The sequence below is a fragment of the Dendrobates tinctorius genome, unplaced genomic scaffold (genome assembly GCF_039654945.1).
Source record: "Dendrobates tinctorius isolate UK_male_01 unplaced genomic scaffold, ASM3965494v1 ptg000276l, whole genome shotgun sequence".
In the NCBI taxonomy this organism is placed as follows: Eukaryota; Metazoa; Chordata; class Amphibia; order Anura; family Dendrobatidae; genus Dendrobates; species Dendrobates tinctorius.
Window position 1 is genome coordinate 2,303,575 of NW_027361943.1, and position 16,259 is coordinate 2,319,833.

General features: G+C 43.9%; 1 protein-coding gene across 1 annotated transcript in view; it reads left to right on the top strand.

Moving 5' to 3' along the window:
- CPAMD8 (C3 and PZP like alpha-2-macroglobulin domain containing 8) overlaps positions 1-16,259 on the top strand; it is a 357,262-nt gene that overhangs the window by 179,890 nt on the left and 161,113 nt on the right. The window contains exon 19 of the mRNA XM_073559839.1: positions 8,794-8,856. Coding sequence (XP_073415940.1) covers positions 8,794-8,856 — 63 coding nt within the window. The remainder of the gene's footprint in view (positions 1-8,793; positions 8,857-16,259) is intronic.

The window sequence follows — 16,259 nt, forward strand, 5'->3', positions numbered from 1 at the left end:
CATATGAACCCACGACCCCAGTGCTGCAAGGCTGCAGTGCTAACCACTGAGTCACTGTGCGTTCCAGTACTGTGCTCGCCTGTTATGAGATCTGTACAGATGGTTTACCTTTGTTTTCTCTTGTTGAACATCTTGATTATGTATCTAGGTTTGATTAACTGTGTCTATTTGTAGGATTTGGGCTTGTGTTGACTTTGCCCATTTGTTGTTTGGAAGTAGGCTGATCACTCCATTTTTTTCTTTAGAATGTGTTGCTCTTGTCAGGGATTTAATCCAGTGTTCACATACCACAGCATTTAGAGAAATGGAAACTATCTAAGGCTATGTGCACACGTTGCGGATTCTACCGCGTATCCGCAGCTTACTATTTCTATTTTGCAGCTATTTATTTTGCAGCTTACTAATTCTCCAACGCATGAAGACGGAAACTCCCTCGACTTGGTCTTCTCTCGGCTTTGTGCAGTGGATGATTTTGCAAACTCCCCTCTCCCGCTCTCTGACCACAATCTTCTTTCATTCTCTATCAAGAACTGCCAGGCTGCTCAGGTCACCCCCACTGTCCATACTTATAGAAGCATACAGGCCATTAACACCCAGAAACTTACGAAGAACTTGCAGTCTTCATTGGCCCCTATCTCCTCCCTCTCATGTCCTGATTCTGCACTGAAGCATTACAATGAAACACTTCAAAGTGCCCTGGATGAATTTGCACGCGCTATAAATAGAACACCACAACACAGACGGCGACAACCCTGGCACACCCTGCAAACCCATTTCCTGCAGCGGTGCTCCAGGTGCGCCGAACGTCTGTGGAGAAAATCCAGTCTACACAAAGATTTCATCCATTATAAGTTTATGCTTCGAACATACAACACTGCCCTTCACCTCTCCAAACAAACCTATTTCAACACCCTCATCACCTCACTGTCCAATAACCCGAAACGTCTCTTTGACACTTTTCATTCTCTACTCAACCCAAGAGTACAGGCCACAACCACGGAGCTCCGAGCTGATGATCTGGCCAATTACTTCAAAGAAAAAATTGACAATTTACTGTCGGATCTGATCTTCCAATCACCTCATACCATGCACTGTCCTCCCTCCCCCACTGCATCTAGCTCACTCTCTGATTTTGAACCAGTCACAGAAGAAGAAGTAAGCAGGCTCCTTGCATCTTCTCGCCCAACCACTTGCATCAGTGACCCATTTCCGTCACATCTCCTCCAGTCCCTTTCCCCTGCTGTCACCACTCACCTAACTAAAATATTTAACCTCTCTTTCTCTTCTGGTATCTTTCCCTCCTCATTTAAGCATGCCAGCATACATCCACTACTTAAAAAGCCATCCCTCGACCAAAACTGTGCCGCTAACTATAGACCTGTCTCTAATCTTCCCTTCATCTCTAAACTCCTGGAACGCCTGGTCCACTCCCGTCTTATCCGCTATCTCTCTAATAACTCTCTTCTCGACCCTCTCCAATCCGGCTTCCGCTCCTTACACTCTACTGAAATTGCCCTCACTAAAGTCTCTAATGATCTACTAACAGCTAAATCTAATGGTCATTATTCCATGCTAATTCTCTTGGATCTCTCTGCAGCATTCGACACTGAATCATCAGCTCCTCCTCACTATGCTCCGTTCCATTGGCCTCAAGGACACCGTTCTCTCCTGGTTCTCCTCCTATCTCTCTGACCTCTCCTTTACTGTATCTTTTGCCGGTTCCTCCTCCTCTCACCTTCCCCTTACTGTTGAGGTTCCTCAAGGATCAATCCTAGGCCCCCTCTTCTTCTCCTTGTACACTGCCCCTATTGGTCAAACAATCAGTAGATTTGGTTTCCAGTACCATCTCTATGCTGATGACACCCAATTATACGCTTCTTCTCCTGACATCATGCCAGCCTTTCTAGAAAACACCGGCGATTGTCTAAACGCTGTGTTTAACATCATGTCCTCACTATATCTGAAACTGAACCTGTCAAAGACTCAACTCCTTGTGTTTCCTCCCTCTACTAATGTACCTATACCTGACATTGCCATTTCTGTGTGTGGCTCCAATATTACTCCCCAGCAACATGCCCGCTGTCTTGGGGTCATACTTGATTCCCAGCTTTCCTTTGCCCCCCACATTCGATCACTGGCTCGCTCTTGTCATCTGCACCTCAAAAACATTTCTAGAATTCGACCTTTTCTTACTTTTGAGTCTGCAAAAACTCTTACTGTTTCTCTTATTCATTCTCGACTATTGTAACTCTCTTCTAATCTGTCTCCCTCTTACCAAACTCTCCCCTCTCCAATCTGTCTTGAATGCTGCAGCCAAGATCACATTTCTCACCAATCGTTACACCGATGCCTTTACCTTGTGCCAGTCATTATACTGGCTACCCATCCACTCCAAAATTCAGTATAAACTTATTACCCTCACCCACAAAGCCCTCCATGGCTCAGCACCACCCTACATCTCCTCCCTTGTTTCAGTATACCACCCTACCCACGCCCTCCGTTCTGCTGTTGACCTGAGGTTAGCATCCTCAATAATCAGATCCTCCCACTCCCGTCTCCAAGACTTTACACGTGCTGCACCAATTCTTTGGAATGCACTTCCCAGGTCAATACAATTGGTCCCCAATCCCCACAATTTTAAGCGTGCCCTGAAAACGCATTTATTCAGACTGGCCTATCGCCTCAACATATTAACCTAATCTATCCCTGTGTGGCACAGCCAAAAGTTTCACCATAACCAGGTTCCCCGCATCATGTTCCCACATGCTTTATGCATCCATTAGCCCTCTGTGTCTGTACTGATACACACTTAGCATTATGGCTGGTCCATACAATCAGGGCAACTGTTATCACCCACCTTTCGTGTCTCCTTTTTATTCCTCATAGATTGTAAGGGCCCTCATTCCTCTTGGTATTTGTTATGATCTATGTGATTATTGTTATGCTGTAATGTCTATTGTCTGTACAAATCCCCTCCGAAATGTAAAGTGCTGCGGAACATGTCGGCGCTATAGAAATAAAATTTATTTATTATATAAAATTTATTATTATATTACCCGCAGCGTATTTGGCCCTGCGGGTCCGCAGCAGAATCTGCTGCGTTGTACAGTAGCATTAAAGTCAATGGAATTTGAAAAGCGCTGTGTACATGCTGTGGAAAAATCCGCACGGATTAGCTGCGGGTTCATTTCCACAGCATGTCAATATTTTGGACGGATCTGCAGCGTTTCTGCACCCATTGACTTGCATTGATCAGCAGCAAAACCGCAGGTCTCAAAAAGATCTGCGGCTTTGCTGCGGATGAAAACGCTGCAGATCGGGAGGGGGGAAGAGTGAGGGCAGAGTGTGGGCGGTGACTGTGTGCGTGTATGGTGTGTGGGCGGTGACTGGGCGTGTATGTGTGTGGGCTATGTGTGTGTGTGCGGGAGTCTTCGGGGCTCATCGGGCTGTCCGGGGGTGTGTGCGGGGGGTTACTGGGGCTGTGCGGGGCTCATTGGGCTGTCCAGGTGTCTGTGTGGCCTGTGCTGGGGTCATCGGGCTGTTCGGGGGTCTGTGCGGGGCCTGTGCCAGGGTCATTGAGCTGTCCGGGGGTCTGTGCGGGGCCTATGCCGGAGACATCGGGCTGTCGGGGGTCTGTGTGGGGCCTTGCCGGGGTAATCGGGCTGTCAGGGGACTGTGTGGGGCCTATGCCAGTGTCATCGGGCTGTCCGGGGGTCTGAGCGGGGCCTGTGCCGGGGTCATCGGGCTGTCAGGGGTCTGTGCGGGGTCTTGCGGGGGGGCTGCGGGGCTGTCCGTGGATCATCGGTCTGTCTGGGGGGTGTGCGAAGGGGCTGCGGTGCTGTATGTGTGTGTGTGTGCGTGTATGTATGTGTATGCAGGCATCGTCCGAATGGACTACAAGTCCCATCGGGCTATGCCTGCTACCCTGACAGTAATTGACACATTAGCCAGCATACAACATATAAAATACAGAACATATAACATGCAGAACATACATATAAGATACAGAACATACAACATATAACATACAGAACATACATATAATATACATCTATAATATCTATCTATCTATTTATTATCTATCTATCTATCTATCTATCTATCTATCTATCTCTATATCTATCTATCTATCCCATATCTATCTATCTATCTATTATCTATCTCTATATCTATCTATCTATATATCTATCTCTATATCTATCTATCTATCTATCTATCTATCCCATATTTATCTATCTATCTATTATCTATCTATCTATCTATCTATCTATCTATCTATGTGTGTAATGTAGTGTGGGTTGGACAAATGTAAAAGAGGAGGTTGGACCAGAAATGACATCACAAATCTTTTTTTTTTTTTTTTTGTTAAATAACATCTTTATTTAGCTTACAAAACCGCATACAAATCCGCAGGAAAAAATGCATCAAATCCACGGCAAAAACGCACCTGCCTTTTCTGCCAAGAGCTGCGTTTTTTGTGCGGAAAAATCCGGGGGAGGCTCCACAACTAGTGTTGAGCATTCCGATACCGCAAGTATCGGGTATCGGCCGATACTTGCTGTATCGTAATTCCGATACCGGCTTCCGATATTTTTTCAATATCGGAATTCGGCATCGGAATCGGAAGTTCAAAGTTGATTGACGGCCTGACGTCATCATGATGCGCGGTGTGTGCGCATCATGATGCGCCGTCATTTCGGGCCTTCCGGGGGTCTCTGCCGGCCTGCCGGGGGGCTGTGTGGACTGCCCGGGGTCGGTACCGGCCTGCCGGGGGGCTGTGCCGGCCTGCCGGTGGTCTGTGCACCCTGTGGGGGTCTGTACCGGCCTGCCGGGGGGCTGTGCCGGCCTGCCGGTGGTCTGTGCACCCTGTGGGGGTCTGTACCGGCCTGCCGGGGGGCTGTGCCGGCCTGCCGGGGGGCTGTGCTGATGTCCGGGGGTCTGTGCAAGCATCGTCCGATGGGACTACAAGTCCCATCTGGCGATGCCTGCTACCATGACAGTGATTGACACATTAGCCAATGATGGGACAGTAGTAGTCCCATCATCCGGCTAATGTGTTAAATGTTAAAAAAAAAAAAAAAATACTACATACATACTACATGCTACATACATACTACATATATACTACATGCATGCTACATACATACTACATGCTACATACATACTACATATATACTACATGCATGCTACATACATACTACATGCTACATACATACTACATATATACTACATGCATGCTACATACATGCTACATGCTACATACATACTACATATATACTACATGCATGCTACATACATACTACATGCTACATACATACTACATATATACTACATGCATGCTACATACATACTACATGCTACATATATACTACATACATACTACATACATGCTACATACATGCTACATACATGCTACATACATACTGCATGCTACATACATACTACATACATACTACATACATACTACATACATACTACATGCATGCTACATACATACTACATACATACATACTACATGCATGCTACATACATACTACATGCATGCTACATGCATGCTACATACATACTACATGCTACATACATACCACATACATACTACATACATACTACATACATACTACATGCTACATACATACTACATATATACTACATGCATGCTACATACATACTACATGCTACATACATACCACATACATACTACATACATGCTACATGCTACATACATACTACATACATACTACATGCATGCTACATACATACTACATACATACTACATACTACATGCATGCTACATACATACTACATGCATGCTACATACATACTACATGCATGCTAAATGCATGCTACATACATACTACATGCTACATACATACCACATACATACTACATACATACTACATACATGCTACATACATACTACATATATACTACATGCATGCTACATACATACTACATATATACTACATGCATGCTACATACATACTGCATGCTACATGCATGCTACATACATACTACATACATACTACATGCTACATACATACCACATATATACTACATACATACAATACATTCATACAATACATACATAGACATACAGTACATATAACATAGAGTAACATACTTACCAATACTTGTCACATTGTTCCCCGAAGCCATTGTCTTTTCCGGAATAAATATTAACATAACAAACCACAAACATACTCACCCACGATCCGAAGCAGTCCACGAGTGTGTCCCACGACGATCTTGGGTAGAGAACTGCAGCATCAGATGATGCTGCCGTTCTCTACGGGCTGCAGGAATCCAATGACGGAAGGTAGGTATCCTTCCGCACTGTATTCCTCCGCCACTTAAAAAAAAAAAAGAGTCCCTAGTCTCACTTTATGCCATTGCTGCGTGGGAATTTCCCACACAGCAATGGCATAAAGTGAGACTAGGGACTTTTTTTTTTTTAAGTGGCGGAGGAATACAGTGCGGAAGGATACCTACCTTCCGTCATTGGATTCCTGCAGCCCGTAGAGAACGGCAGCATCATCTGATGCTGCAGTTCTCTACCCAAGATCGTCGTGGGACACACTCGTGGACTGCTTCGGATCGTGGGTGAGTATTTTTGTGGTTTGTTATGTTAATATTTATTCCGGAAAAGACAATGGCTTCGGGGAACAATGTGACAAGTATTGGTAAGTATGTTACTCTATGTTATATGTACTGTATGTCTATGTATGTATTGTATGAATGTATTGTATGTATGTAGTATATATGTGGTATGTATGTAGCATGTAGTATGTATGTAGTATGTATGTAGCATGCATGTAGCATGCAGTATGTATGTAGCATGCATGTAGTATATATGTAGTATGTATGTAGCATGTAGTATGTATGTAGTATGTATGTGGTATGTATGTAGCATGTAGTATGTATGTAGCATGCATGTAGCATGCATGTAGTATGTATGTAGCATGCATGTAGTATGTATGTAGCATGCATGTAGTATGTATGTAGTATGTATGTAGTATGTATGTGGTATGTATGTAGCATGTATGTAGCATGCATATAGCATGCATGTAGTATGTATGTAGTATGTATGTAGCATGCAGTATGTATGTAGCATGCATGTAGCATGCATGTAGTATGTATGTAGTATGTATGTAGCATGCAGTATGTATGTAGTATGTATGTAGCATGCAGTATGTATGTAGCATGTATGTAGCATGTATGTAGTATGTATGTAGTATATATGTAGTATGTATGTAGCATGTAGTATGTATGTAGCATGTAGTATGTATGTAGCATGCATGTAGTATATATGTAGTATGTATGTAGCATGTAGTATGTAGCATGTAGTATGTATGTAGCATGTAGTATGTATGTAGCATGTAGTATGTATGTAGCATGCATGTAGTATGTATGTAGTATTTATTTTTTTTTTTTTAACATTTAACACATTAGCCGGATGATGGGACTACTACTGTCCCATCATTGGCTAATGTGTCAATCACTGTCATGGTAGCAGGCATCGCCCGATGGGACTTGTAGTCCCATCGGACGATGCCTGCACAGACCCCCGAAGCCTGCACAGACCACCGGCAGGCCGGCACAGCCTCCCGGAGCCTGCACAGACCACCGGCAGGCCGGCACAGCCCCCCGGCAGGCCGGCACAGCCCCCCGGCAGGCCGGCACAGCCCACCGGAGCCTGCACAGACCACCAGCAGGCCGGCACAGCCCCCCGGCAGGCCGGCACAGACCACCGGAGCCTGCACAGACCCCCTGGCAGGCCGGCACAGCCCCCCGAAAGGCCCGTACAGACCCCAGAGAGGCTGTACAAGGCAAAAACAGGGTTTTTCTTATTCCGATACCAGAAGTCCCATAGACTTGAATGGGACTTCCGGTATCGGAATCGGCGATACCGATACTTTTTTTAAAGATCGGCCGATCCATTCCGATCCGATACTTTGAAGTATCGGACGGTATCGCTCAACTCTATCCACAACGTGTGCACATAGCCTACGATTAATTTCCATTCTGCACCTCCTCAATGGTTTTTAGATGCCTGTTCTTATTTTTTCAACACAGTAAAGGAATAAATAAGACACTGCACAAATGGACACAATGACTGTATCCACACAAGGCATTGACAGCCAACTATACCACGTGTGGATACAGTCATTGTGTCCACCTGTGCAGTGTCTGATCTGTTCTTTTATTGTGTTGAGAAAATATTAATGCGTATCCACTTTTGCAATGGCTAGTAATCAACTTTCCATCCGTGATAGCACATTTGTCTTCTTGGAATTTTATAGTGAAACCATTAGGTAGCATACACTTTACAGATAATAGTCATCCTTCTAAACTGGGAACATGCAACATGTCTTTTACTAGTGTCGCTAAATTCTATCATTTTTTAGCATGGCGTATGAGGATTCCGCTTACAGTTCTTTCTACGGTTATTCTGCTTTCATCAGCCAGATAGCAGCCAGCAGAATTCTGATTGTATGTCTGTGAGATTAATGCATGCTGCAACTCAGGATAAAGCTGCACAGGGTAAATGGTGCGACATACTCGAAAAGTTACCTAGCATTATACTTTTATTTCTTCTAGAGTTCAAAGTAATGCTCATAGGTGAACCTAGTAAATTACGTAATTAGAATAATGATGTAAACAAGTTATGACTGCACTTCAGCATCACAAAACTTTTTTTGACCATAAATGCTTTTACAGTGCATTCTATAAACTACATATGCAATGACCATTTAATAATTGTGCAGCTGGGATTTTTCTGTTTGATCATTTTAGATTTGAGAAGAGGAAAAGGACATTCTTTCCAGAAACCTGGATCTGGCACTGCCTTAATGTCAGGTAAGTAAAGATTTAAATGGCATCACACTGTAAATGCCATCTCCTAATTTGAAATATGGAACAAAATAAAAAAAATACGTAGCCAAGTTTCACTCCAGAATAAAAAAGCATTCTGTATTTCACAATACAAGCTGCATATATAATTAAAAATGTCTATCAAACCTGATGAGGCTGGTGTACTTGCGCTGATAATCTGTGCCAGAATGGTTGTAAAGGGTGGGCCATTTATATGGATACAACTAAATAAAATGGGAATGGTTGGTGATGTCAATTTCCTGTTTGTGGCACATTAGTATATGGGAGAGGGGAAACTTTTCAAGATGGGTGGTGACCATGGCAGCCATTTTGAAGTTAGCCATTTTGGATCCAACTTTATTTTTTCCAATGGGAAGAGGGTCATGTGACACATCAAACTTATTGAGAATTTCACAAAAAAAACAATGGTTTGTTTGGTTTTAATGTAACTTTATTCTTTCATGAGTTATTTACAAGTTTATGACCACTTATAAAATGTGTTCAAAGTGCTGCCCATTGTGTTGGATTGTCAATGCAACCCTCTTCTCCCACTATTTCAGATATCCAGTGGCATTGAGATTTCCATTGATGAAGAATGGCCCCACTATCTTTGTACCCCATATACCACACTATACCATCAATTATGGGTGTCAGGTTTGAGCATTGCTACATGAACAGTTTCCTGGAAAGTGGATTGGTCGTCGTGGGCCAGTTGAATGGCCACCAAGGTCTCCCGATCTGACCCCCTTAGACTTTTATCTTTGGGGTCATCTGAAGGCAATTGTCTGTGCTGTGAAGATACCAGATGTGCAGCATCTGAAACAATGGATACTGGAAGCCTTTTCTTCTGCAGTGTTGCTATCAGTGTGTCAAGAGTGGGAGAAGAGGGTTACATTGACAATCCAACACAATGGGCAGCACTTTGTTTTCCAAATGTTTTATTTGAGTTTCAATAATTGGGGAGGATGGGGGAGGAAAGATGGGGGGGGGGGGAAGGGAGGAGGGAAAAATGTAAAGGGAAAGAAGGAAAAAGGAAGGACAATAACGTCCAAATATAAAGAAGACATAAAATGAAACAAGTTAATGCAGGAGCATATTATGCAGTGAATTATTACAAATGTAGGTATTTAAGCATATAATATATTAATATATATGTTCCAAAGACCCAAACACAAGGGGCCTTAGGCAGGTGCACTCTGGGTGAAGACTTAAGAGAACAACTCCAGCCATCTAGACCATTTCCTAGAATATTTAGCAAACTGATCATGCACATTCGCAAATTTCAATTCAAAAGATTGATGAAGGCTAAGTTTGCCTATAATTTCATTAATTTGTGGGGGTTTGGGGTTTTTCCAAAGAAAGGCAATACTATGTTTGGAGACTAGTAAAATGTGCATAATCAATAGCCTGTTAGAAGTATTAATTTTGTCAGCGTCCAGAGAAAGAAGGGCCAGACGAGGAGACAAAATATGTCGTGTTCCTAGGATAAAATCGATAAGGTTAGAAATCTTTCTCCAAAAAAGAACAATTTTGGGACATTGCCAAAATATATGCAAGATATTTCCTAGCCTTCCACAACCCCTCCAACAGAGCGGAGAATTGTCAGGGTGGATTCTATGAAGTCTAACGGGGGTATAATACCATCTTGTTAAAAGCTTGAAGTGGGTCTCTTGTAGTGATAAGGAAATGGAAGAGGCATACGAGAGAGTACATGCCTGTTCAAGGTCAGAAGGGTCAATTGTCGTGTGCAATTCGGTTTCCCATTTGACAATATTTTGAGTCTTTACCGCTTCAAAGCTATTGTTACACCATTTGTACGTGTATTCAAAACTCCAAAAAATATTATGATCTATATTACAAATAAGGTTAACTGCTGGTTCAGAGATTCTCGGGTAGATAGTAAGGAACTCTGTTGTGAGTTCATTTTCCCCTTCGTCACTGAGGTCTGTTGAACTCCCTATTCTGGTAAAGGAAGGTAATGAGCCTGATTATCAGGCACCTGAGCCTATTGAGGATGACTGGCTGAGTGGAGTCACGGACTGGATATAAGGCTGCCGACGCCCTTCTGCCCTGCGGGTGATTTCTCTGTGGACTTCTAGGACACCAGTCTGATTCCTGCTCCTCTAAAGCTAAGTTTTTTGCTTTGCCTGTTAGCATTTGCATTTTGTTTTTGTTTTCCTTGCTTTTCTGTATTCTGCCATTCCCTGCTGGGGTGAGCTGAATCTCCTTTTGCCTGTTGCTCTGTCTTCAGAATATTCCTGAGTACTGACATAGCTTTTTTGAAGCCTAGCGTCTTCAGGGCCTTTTTCACTGTCAGTCTGTTGGCTCTTATTTTCATAGGGTTTTTCACGGATTGCAGACAGCAGCCTTCCTGTCCTTTTCTATCTAGTTAGCTTGGGCCCCGTCTTTGCTCAGTCTATCTTTCTGTCTGTGTTAGTGTTTTCATCTTGCTTCACCGTCATTATATGTTGGGGGCTGCCTATTGCTTTGGGGTCTGCTCTGGGGCAGTTTAGATTTCCCCTTTCTTTCTTTAGGCCTATTTAATTTTCCGGCTGTGATCGAGGGGTCTAGGGCATCGTAGGAACCCCCCACGGCTACTGCTAGTTGTGTTGATAGGTTCAGTGGTCTGCAATCCGATAGCTGCCAACTTCTCTGGTTTTCTGGACTTAGCTAGCATTTCTGTTTTTGCCTCCTACGGTGACTCAATCATAACAGAATCACCCGCCATACCGCAGATCCTAGGGTACTCAATAGCAGGAAAGAATTGTGCTTAAAAAAAAAAAAAGAAAAAAAAAAAAAGTGTGTGTATATTCTTTCCTCTATATCTCTGAGGCTGTAGGGGGAATTTTTTTTTTCTCTCAATGGAGATAAAGCAATTGTCTGATCGTGTGGAGCAGCTCGCTGCGGAAGTGAGGGGAATTTCCGCCTACCTTGCTCGTTCGCATGCTGTTGAACCAAAGATTCCTACACCTGATGTATTTTTTGGGGATCGATCTAAATTTCTGAGTTTCAAAAATAATTGTAAATTATTTTTTGCCTTGAAGCCTAACTCATCAGGGAGCTCCGCGCAGCAGGTTAAAATTGTCATCTCTTTGCTGCGTGGCAATCCCCAGGATTGGGCGTTTTCTTTGAAACCAGATGATCCTATTCTGACTAATGTGAACGCATTCTTTCAAGCTTTGGGGTTGTTGTATGATGAACCTAATGCTATTGATCAGGCTGAAAAGACCCTGTTGGTATTGAACCAGGGTCGAGATTCTGCAGAGTTGTGCTGTCAAAAGTTCCGAAAGTGGGCGGTCCTTACTACCTGGAATGATAATGCCTTGGCTGCTCTCTTTCGGAAGGGTTTGTCAGAAGCCGTAAAAGATACTATGGTGGGATTTCCTGTTCCCTCTGGTCTGGACGATTCTATGTCATTAGCCATTCAGGTTGATCGGCGTTTACGTGAACGCAGGATTGCACGAGAGGTGTTGCCACCGGTTGAACAGACGTCTGAACCTATGCAATGTGATGGAGTTTTGTCTAAGGCGCAACGTCAGGAGTTCAGAAGGCGTAATAAGCTGTGTTTTTTCTGTGGAGATGCCTCGCATATTATTTCTGTTTGTCCAAAACGAGAGAAACGCTTTGCACACACGTTTTCTGTTGGTGGTGTTCAACCTAAGTTTCTTCTGGCAATTACTCTGATCTGCTCCCTGTCCACATTTTCCGCCAAGGCTTTTGTGGATTCGGGAGCAGCGCTAAACCTGATGGACTTGGATTTTGCTAAACGTTGTGGATTTCCGATGACACCTCTGCAGATGCCTATCCCTTTGAGGGGGATTGATGCTACTCCTTTGGCTAAAAATAAACCTCAGTTTTGGACCCAGGTGGTCATGCGGGTCGCCCCAGACCATCAAGAAAATTGCAGATTTTTGGTGTTGCATGCTCTGCATGATGCCGTTGTTCTGGGGTTTCCCTGGTTGCAAATTCATAATCCAGTTTTGGATTGGAAATCTGTGTCTGTGGTGAGTTGGGGTTGTCGGTGTGCCTTTAGTGAGGCTCTGGTTTTTTCCACCTCTCCTCAGTCGCATGATGTTCCTGACTATTTGGCGGACTTTTATGATGTATTTAGTGAGAATGAGTCTGCGTCCTTGCCTCCTCATAGGAGTTATGACTGTGCAATTGAACTAAGCCCGGGGTGTAAATTTCCCAAGGGTCGGCTCTTCAATATATCTGTACCCGAGCACGAGGCTATGCGTTCCTATATTAAGGAGGCGTTGGAGAAGGGTCATATTAGACCATCCTCTTCACCCTTAGGTGCCGTTTTTTTTTTTGTGGCCAAAAAGGATGGTTCTTTAAGGCCTTGTATTGATTATCGTGCCCTCAATAAAATTACTATTAAATATCAGTATCCGTTACCCCTGATTTCGGATCTATTCTCTAGAGTTAGAGGTGCTTGCTGGTTTACCAAGCTTGACCTCAGGGGGGCGTATAATCTTATCCGCATTAAGCAGGGGGATGAATGGAAGATGGCATTTAATACTCCAGAGGGACATTTTGAGTACCTGGTGATGCCTTTTGGGCTCACTAATGCCCCTTCTGTCTTCCAGTGCTTCATGAACGATATTTTCCGAGACTTTGTCGATAAATTTTTGATTATCTATCTGGATGATATTTTGATCTTCTCCAAGGATTGGGATTCTCATGTGGAACATATTCGGACTGTGTTCCGGATCTTGAGGGAGAATTCCCTGTATGTCAAAGGATCGAAATGCCTTTTTGGAGTACAGAGGATTTCATTTTTGGGATTTATTTTGTCTCAGTCAACTATTGAAATGGACCCGGCCAAGGTACAGGCCATTTATGATTGGGTTCAGCCCACTTCTTTGAAGGCCCTCCAGAAGTTTTTGGGTTTTGCTAATTTTTATCGGAAATTTATAGCAAAATTTTCTAGTATTGCCAAGCCATTGACTGATCTGACTAAGAAGGGTGCTGATGCGTTGAATTGGTCTCCGGAGGCTGTTGCTTCCTTTCAGGAGCTGAAGCGAAGATTTACTTCCGCCCCGGTTTTGCGGCAACCTGATGTCTCACTCCCGTTCCAGGTAGAGGTGGATGCTTCTGAGATTGGTGCAGGAGCTGTTTTGTCCCAAAAGGATCCTGTAACATCTAAAATGAATCCCTGTGCTTTCTTTTCCCGAAAATTCTCTCCATCTGAACGTAACTATGATGTGGGGAATCGGGAACTGTTGGCCATGAAATGGGCATTTGAGGAGTGGAGACATTGGTTGGAGGGAGCTAAACATCAAGTTGTGGTCCTCACTGACCACAAGAATTTGATTTACCTAGAGTCGGCTAAACGCTTGAACCCTAGACAGGCTAGGCAGGCCTTGTTTTTTACACGTTTTGATTTTGTGGTCTCTTTTCTTCTTGGAACTAAGAATGTCAAGGCAGACGCCCTCTCTAGGAGTTTCTTTGCTGATTCTCCTGTGGTGACCAAGCCTGCTGCCATCTCGCCCGATTTGAGACTTGCTCTGCAAGAGTTCCAGGAGGACATACCTGAGCGTTGTCCCAGTGGAAAGTTGTATGTTCCTGACCAGTGGAAGAAGAGAGTGATGTCTGAAGTTCATTGCTCTGCATTGGCTGGTCATCCAGGTATTTTTGGTACTAGAGATCTGGTGAGTCGCTCTTTTTGGTGGCCCACCTTGTCTCATGATGTCAGGAATTTTGTGTTGTCCTGTGGGACTTGCTCCCGGTCTAAATCTTGTTCTCTCTCTAGTGGGTTGTTGATGCCTTTGCCGGTCCCCAGGAGGCCATGGACCCATATTTCAATGGATTTCATCTCTGATATGCCGGTCTCTCAAAGAATGACTGTTATTTGGGTGATTTGTGATAGGTTCTCTAAGATGGTTCATCTTGTACCACTCCCTAAGTTGCCATCTTCCTCTGAGTTGGTGCCCCTGTTTTTGCAACAGGTGGTTCGCTTACACGGGATTCCTGAGAACATTGTATCTGACAGAGGAGTTCAGTTTGTGTCTAGATTTTGGAGGACTTTCTGTTCCAAGCTGGGAATTCAGTTGTCCTTCTCCTCTGCTTTTCACCCTCAGACCAATGGGCAGACAGAGAGAACAAACCAGACCTTGGAGTCATATTTGAGATGTTTTATTTCCGCTGATCAGGATGATTGGGTTTCATTTTTGCCCTTGGCCGAATTTGCTTTAAATAATAGAGCTAGTTCTGCCACTTTGATGTCACCTTTTTTTTGTAACTTTGGGTTTCATCCTCGATTTTCTTCAGGGCAGGTGGAGCCTTCTGCCTGCCCAGGTGTTGACACTGTGGTGAAGAGAATGCACCAGATCTGGGACCAAGTGGTGGATAAGTTATCTCTCTCCCAGGAAAAGGCCCAGCGGTTTTCCAATCGACATAGGACCATTGGTCCCCAGTTTAAGATTGGTGATATGGTGTGGTTATCATCAAAAAATATTGCTATGAAGGTGGCTTCTCCTAAGTTTAAGCCTAGATTTATTGGACCTTACAAGATTTTGGAGATTATTAATCCGGTCTCTTTTCGTTTGGCTCTTCCTGTCACATTAAAATCCATAATGTGTTCCATAAATCCTTGTTGAAGAGGTTTGTTGAACCAGTTGTTCCTGGGGTGGCACCTCCAGACCCTGTATTGGTTGAAGGTAACATGGAATATGAGGTAGAGAAAATACTGGATTCCCGTTTGGCTAGACGGAGACTCCAGTATTTGGTTAAGTGGAAGGGTTATGGTCAGGAGGATAATTCCTGGGTCTCTGCCTCTGATATTCATGCCAAAAGATTGGTGCGTGCCTTTCATCGGGCTCACCCTGATCGCCCTGGTGGCGTGGTTGAGGGTTCGGTGACCCCTCCTCAAGGGGGAGGTACTGTTGTGAGTTCATTTTCCCCTTCATCACTGAGGTCTGGTGAACTCCCTATTCTGGTAAAGGAAGGTAATGAGCCTGATTATCAGGCACCTGAGCCTATTGAGGATGACTGGCTGAGTGGAGTCACGGACTGGATATAAGGCTGCCGACGCCCTTCTGCCCTGCGGGTGATTTCTCTGTGGACTTCTAGGACACCAGTCTGATTCCTGCTCCTCTAAAGCTAAGTTTTTTGCTTTGCCTGTTAGCATTTGCGTTTTATTTTTGTTTTCCTTGCTTTTCTGTATTCTGCCATTCCCTGCTGGGGTGAGCTGAATCTCCATTTGCCTGTTGCTCTGTCTTCAGAATATTCCTGAGTACTGACATAGCTTTTTTGAAGCCTAGCATCTTCAGGGCCTTTTTCACTGTCAGTCTATTGACTCTTATTTTCATAGGGTTTTTCACGGATTGCAGACAGCAGCCTTCCTTTCTTTTTCTATCTAGTTAGCTTGGGCCCCATCTTTGCTC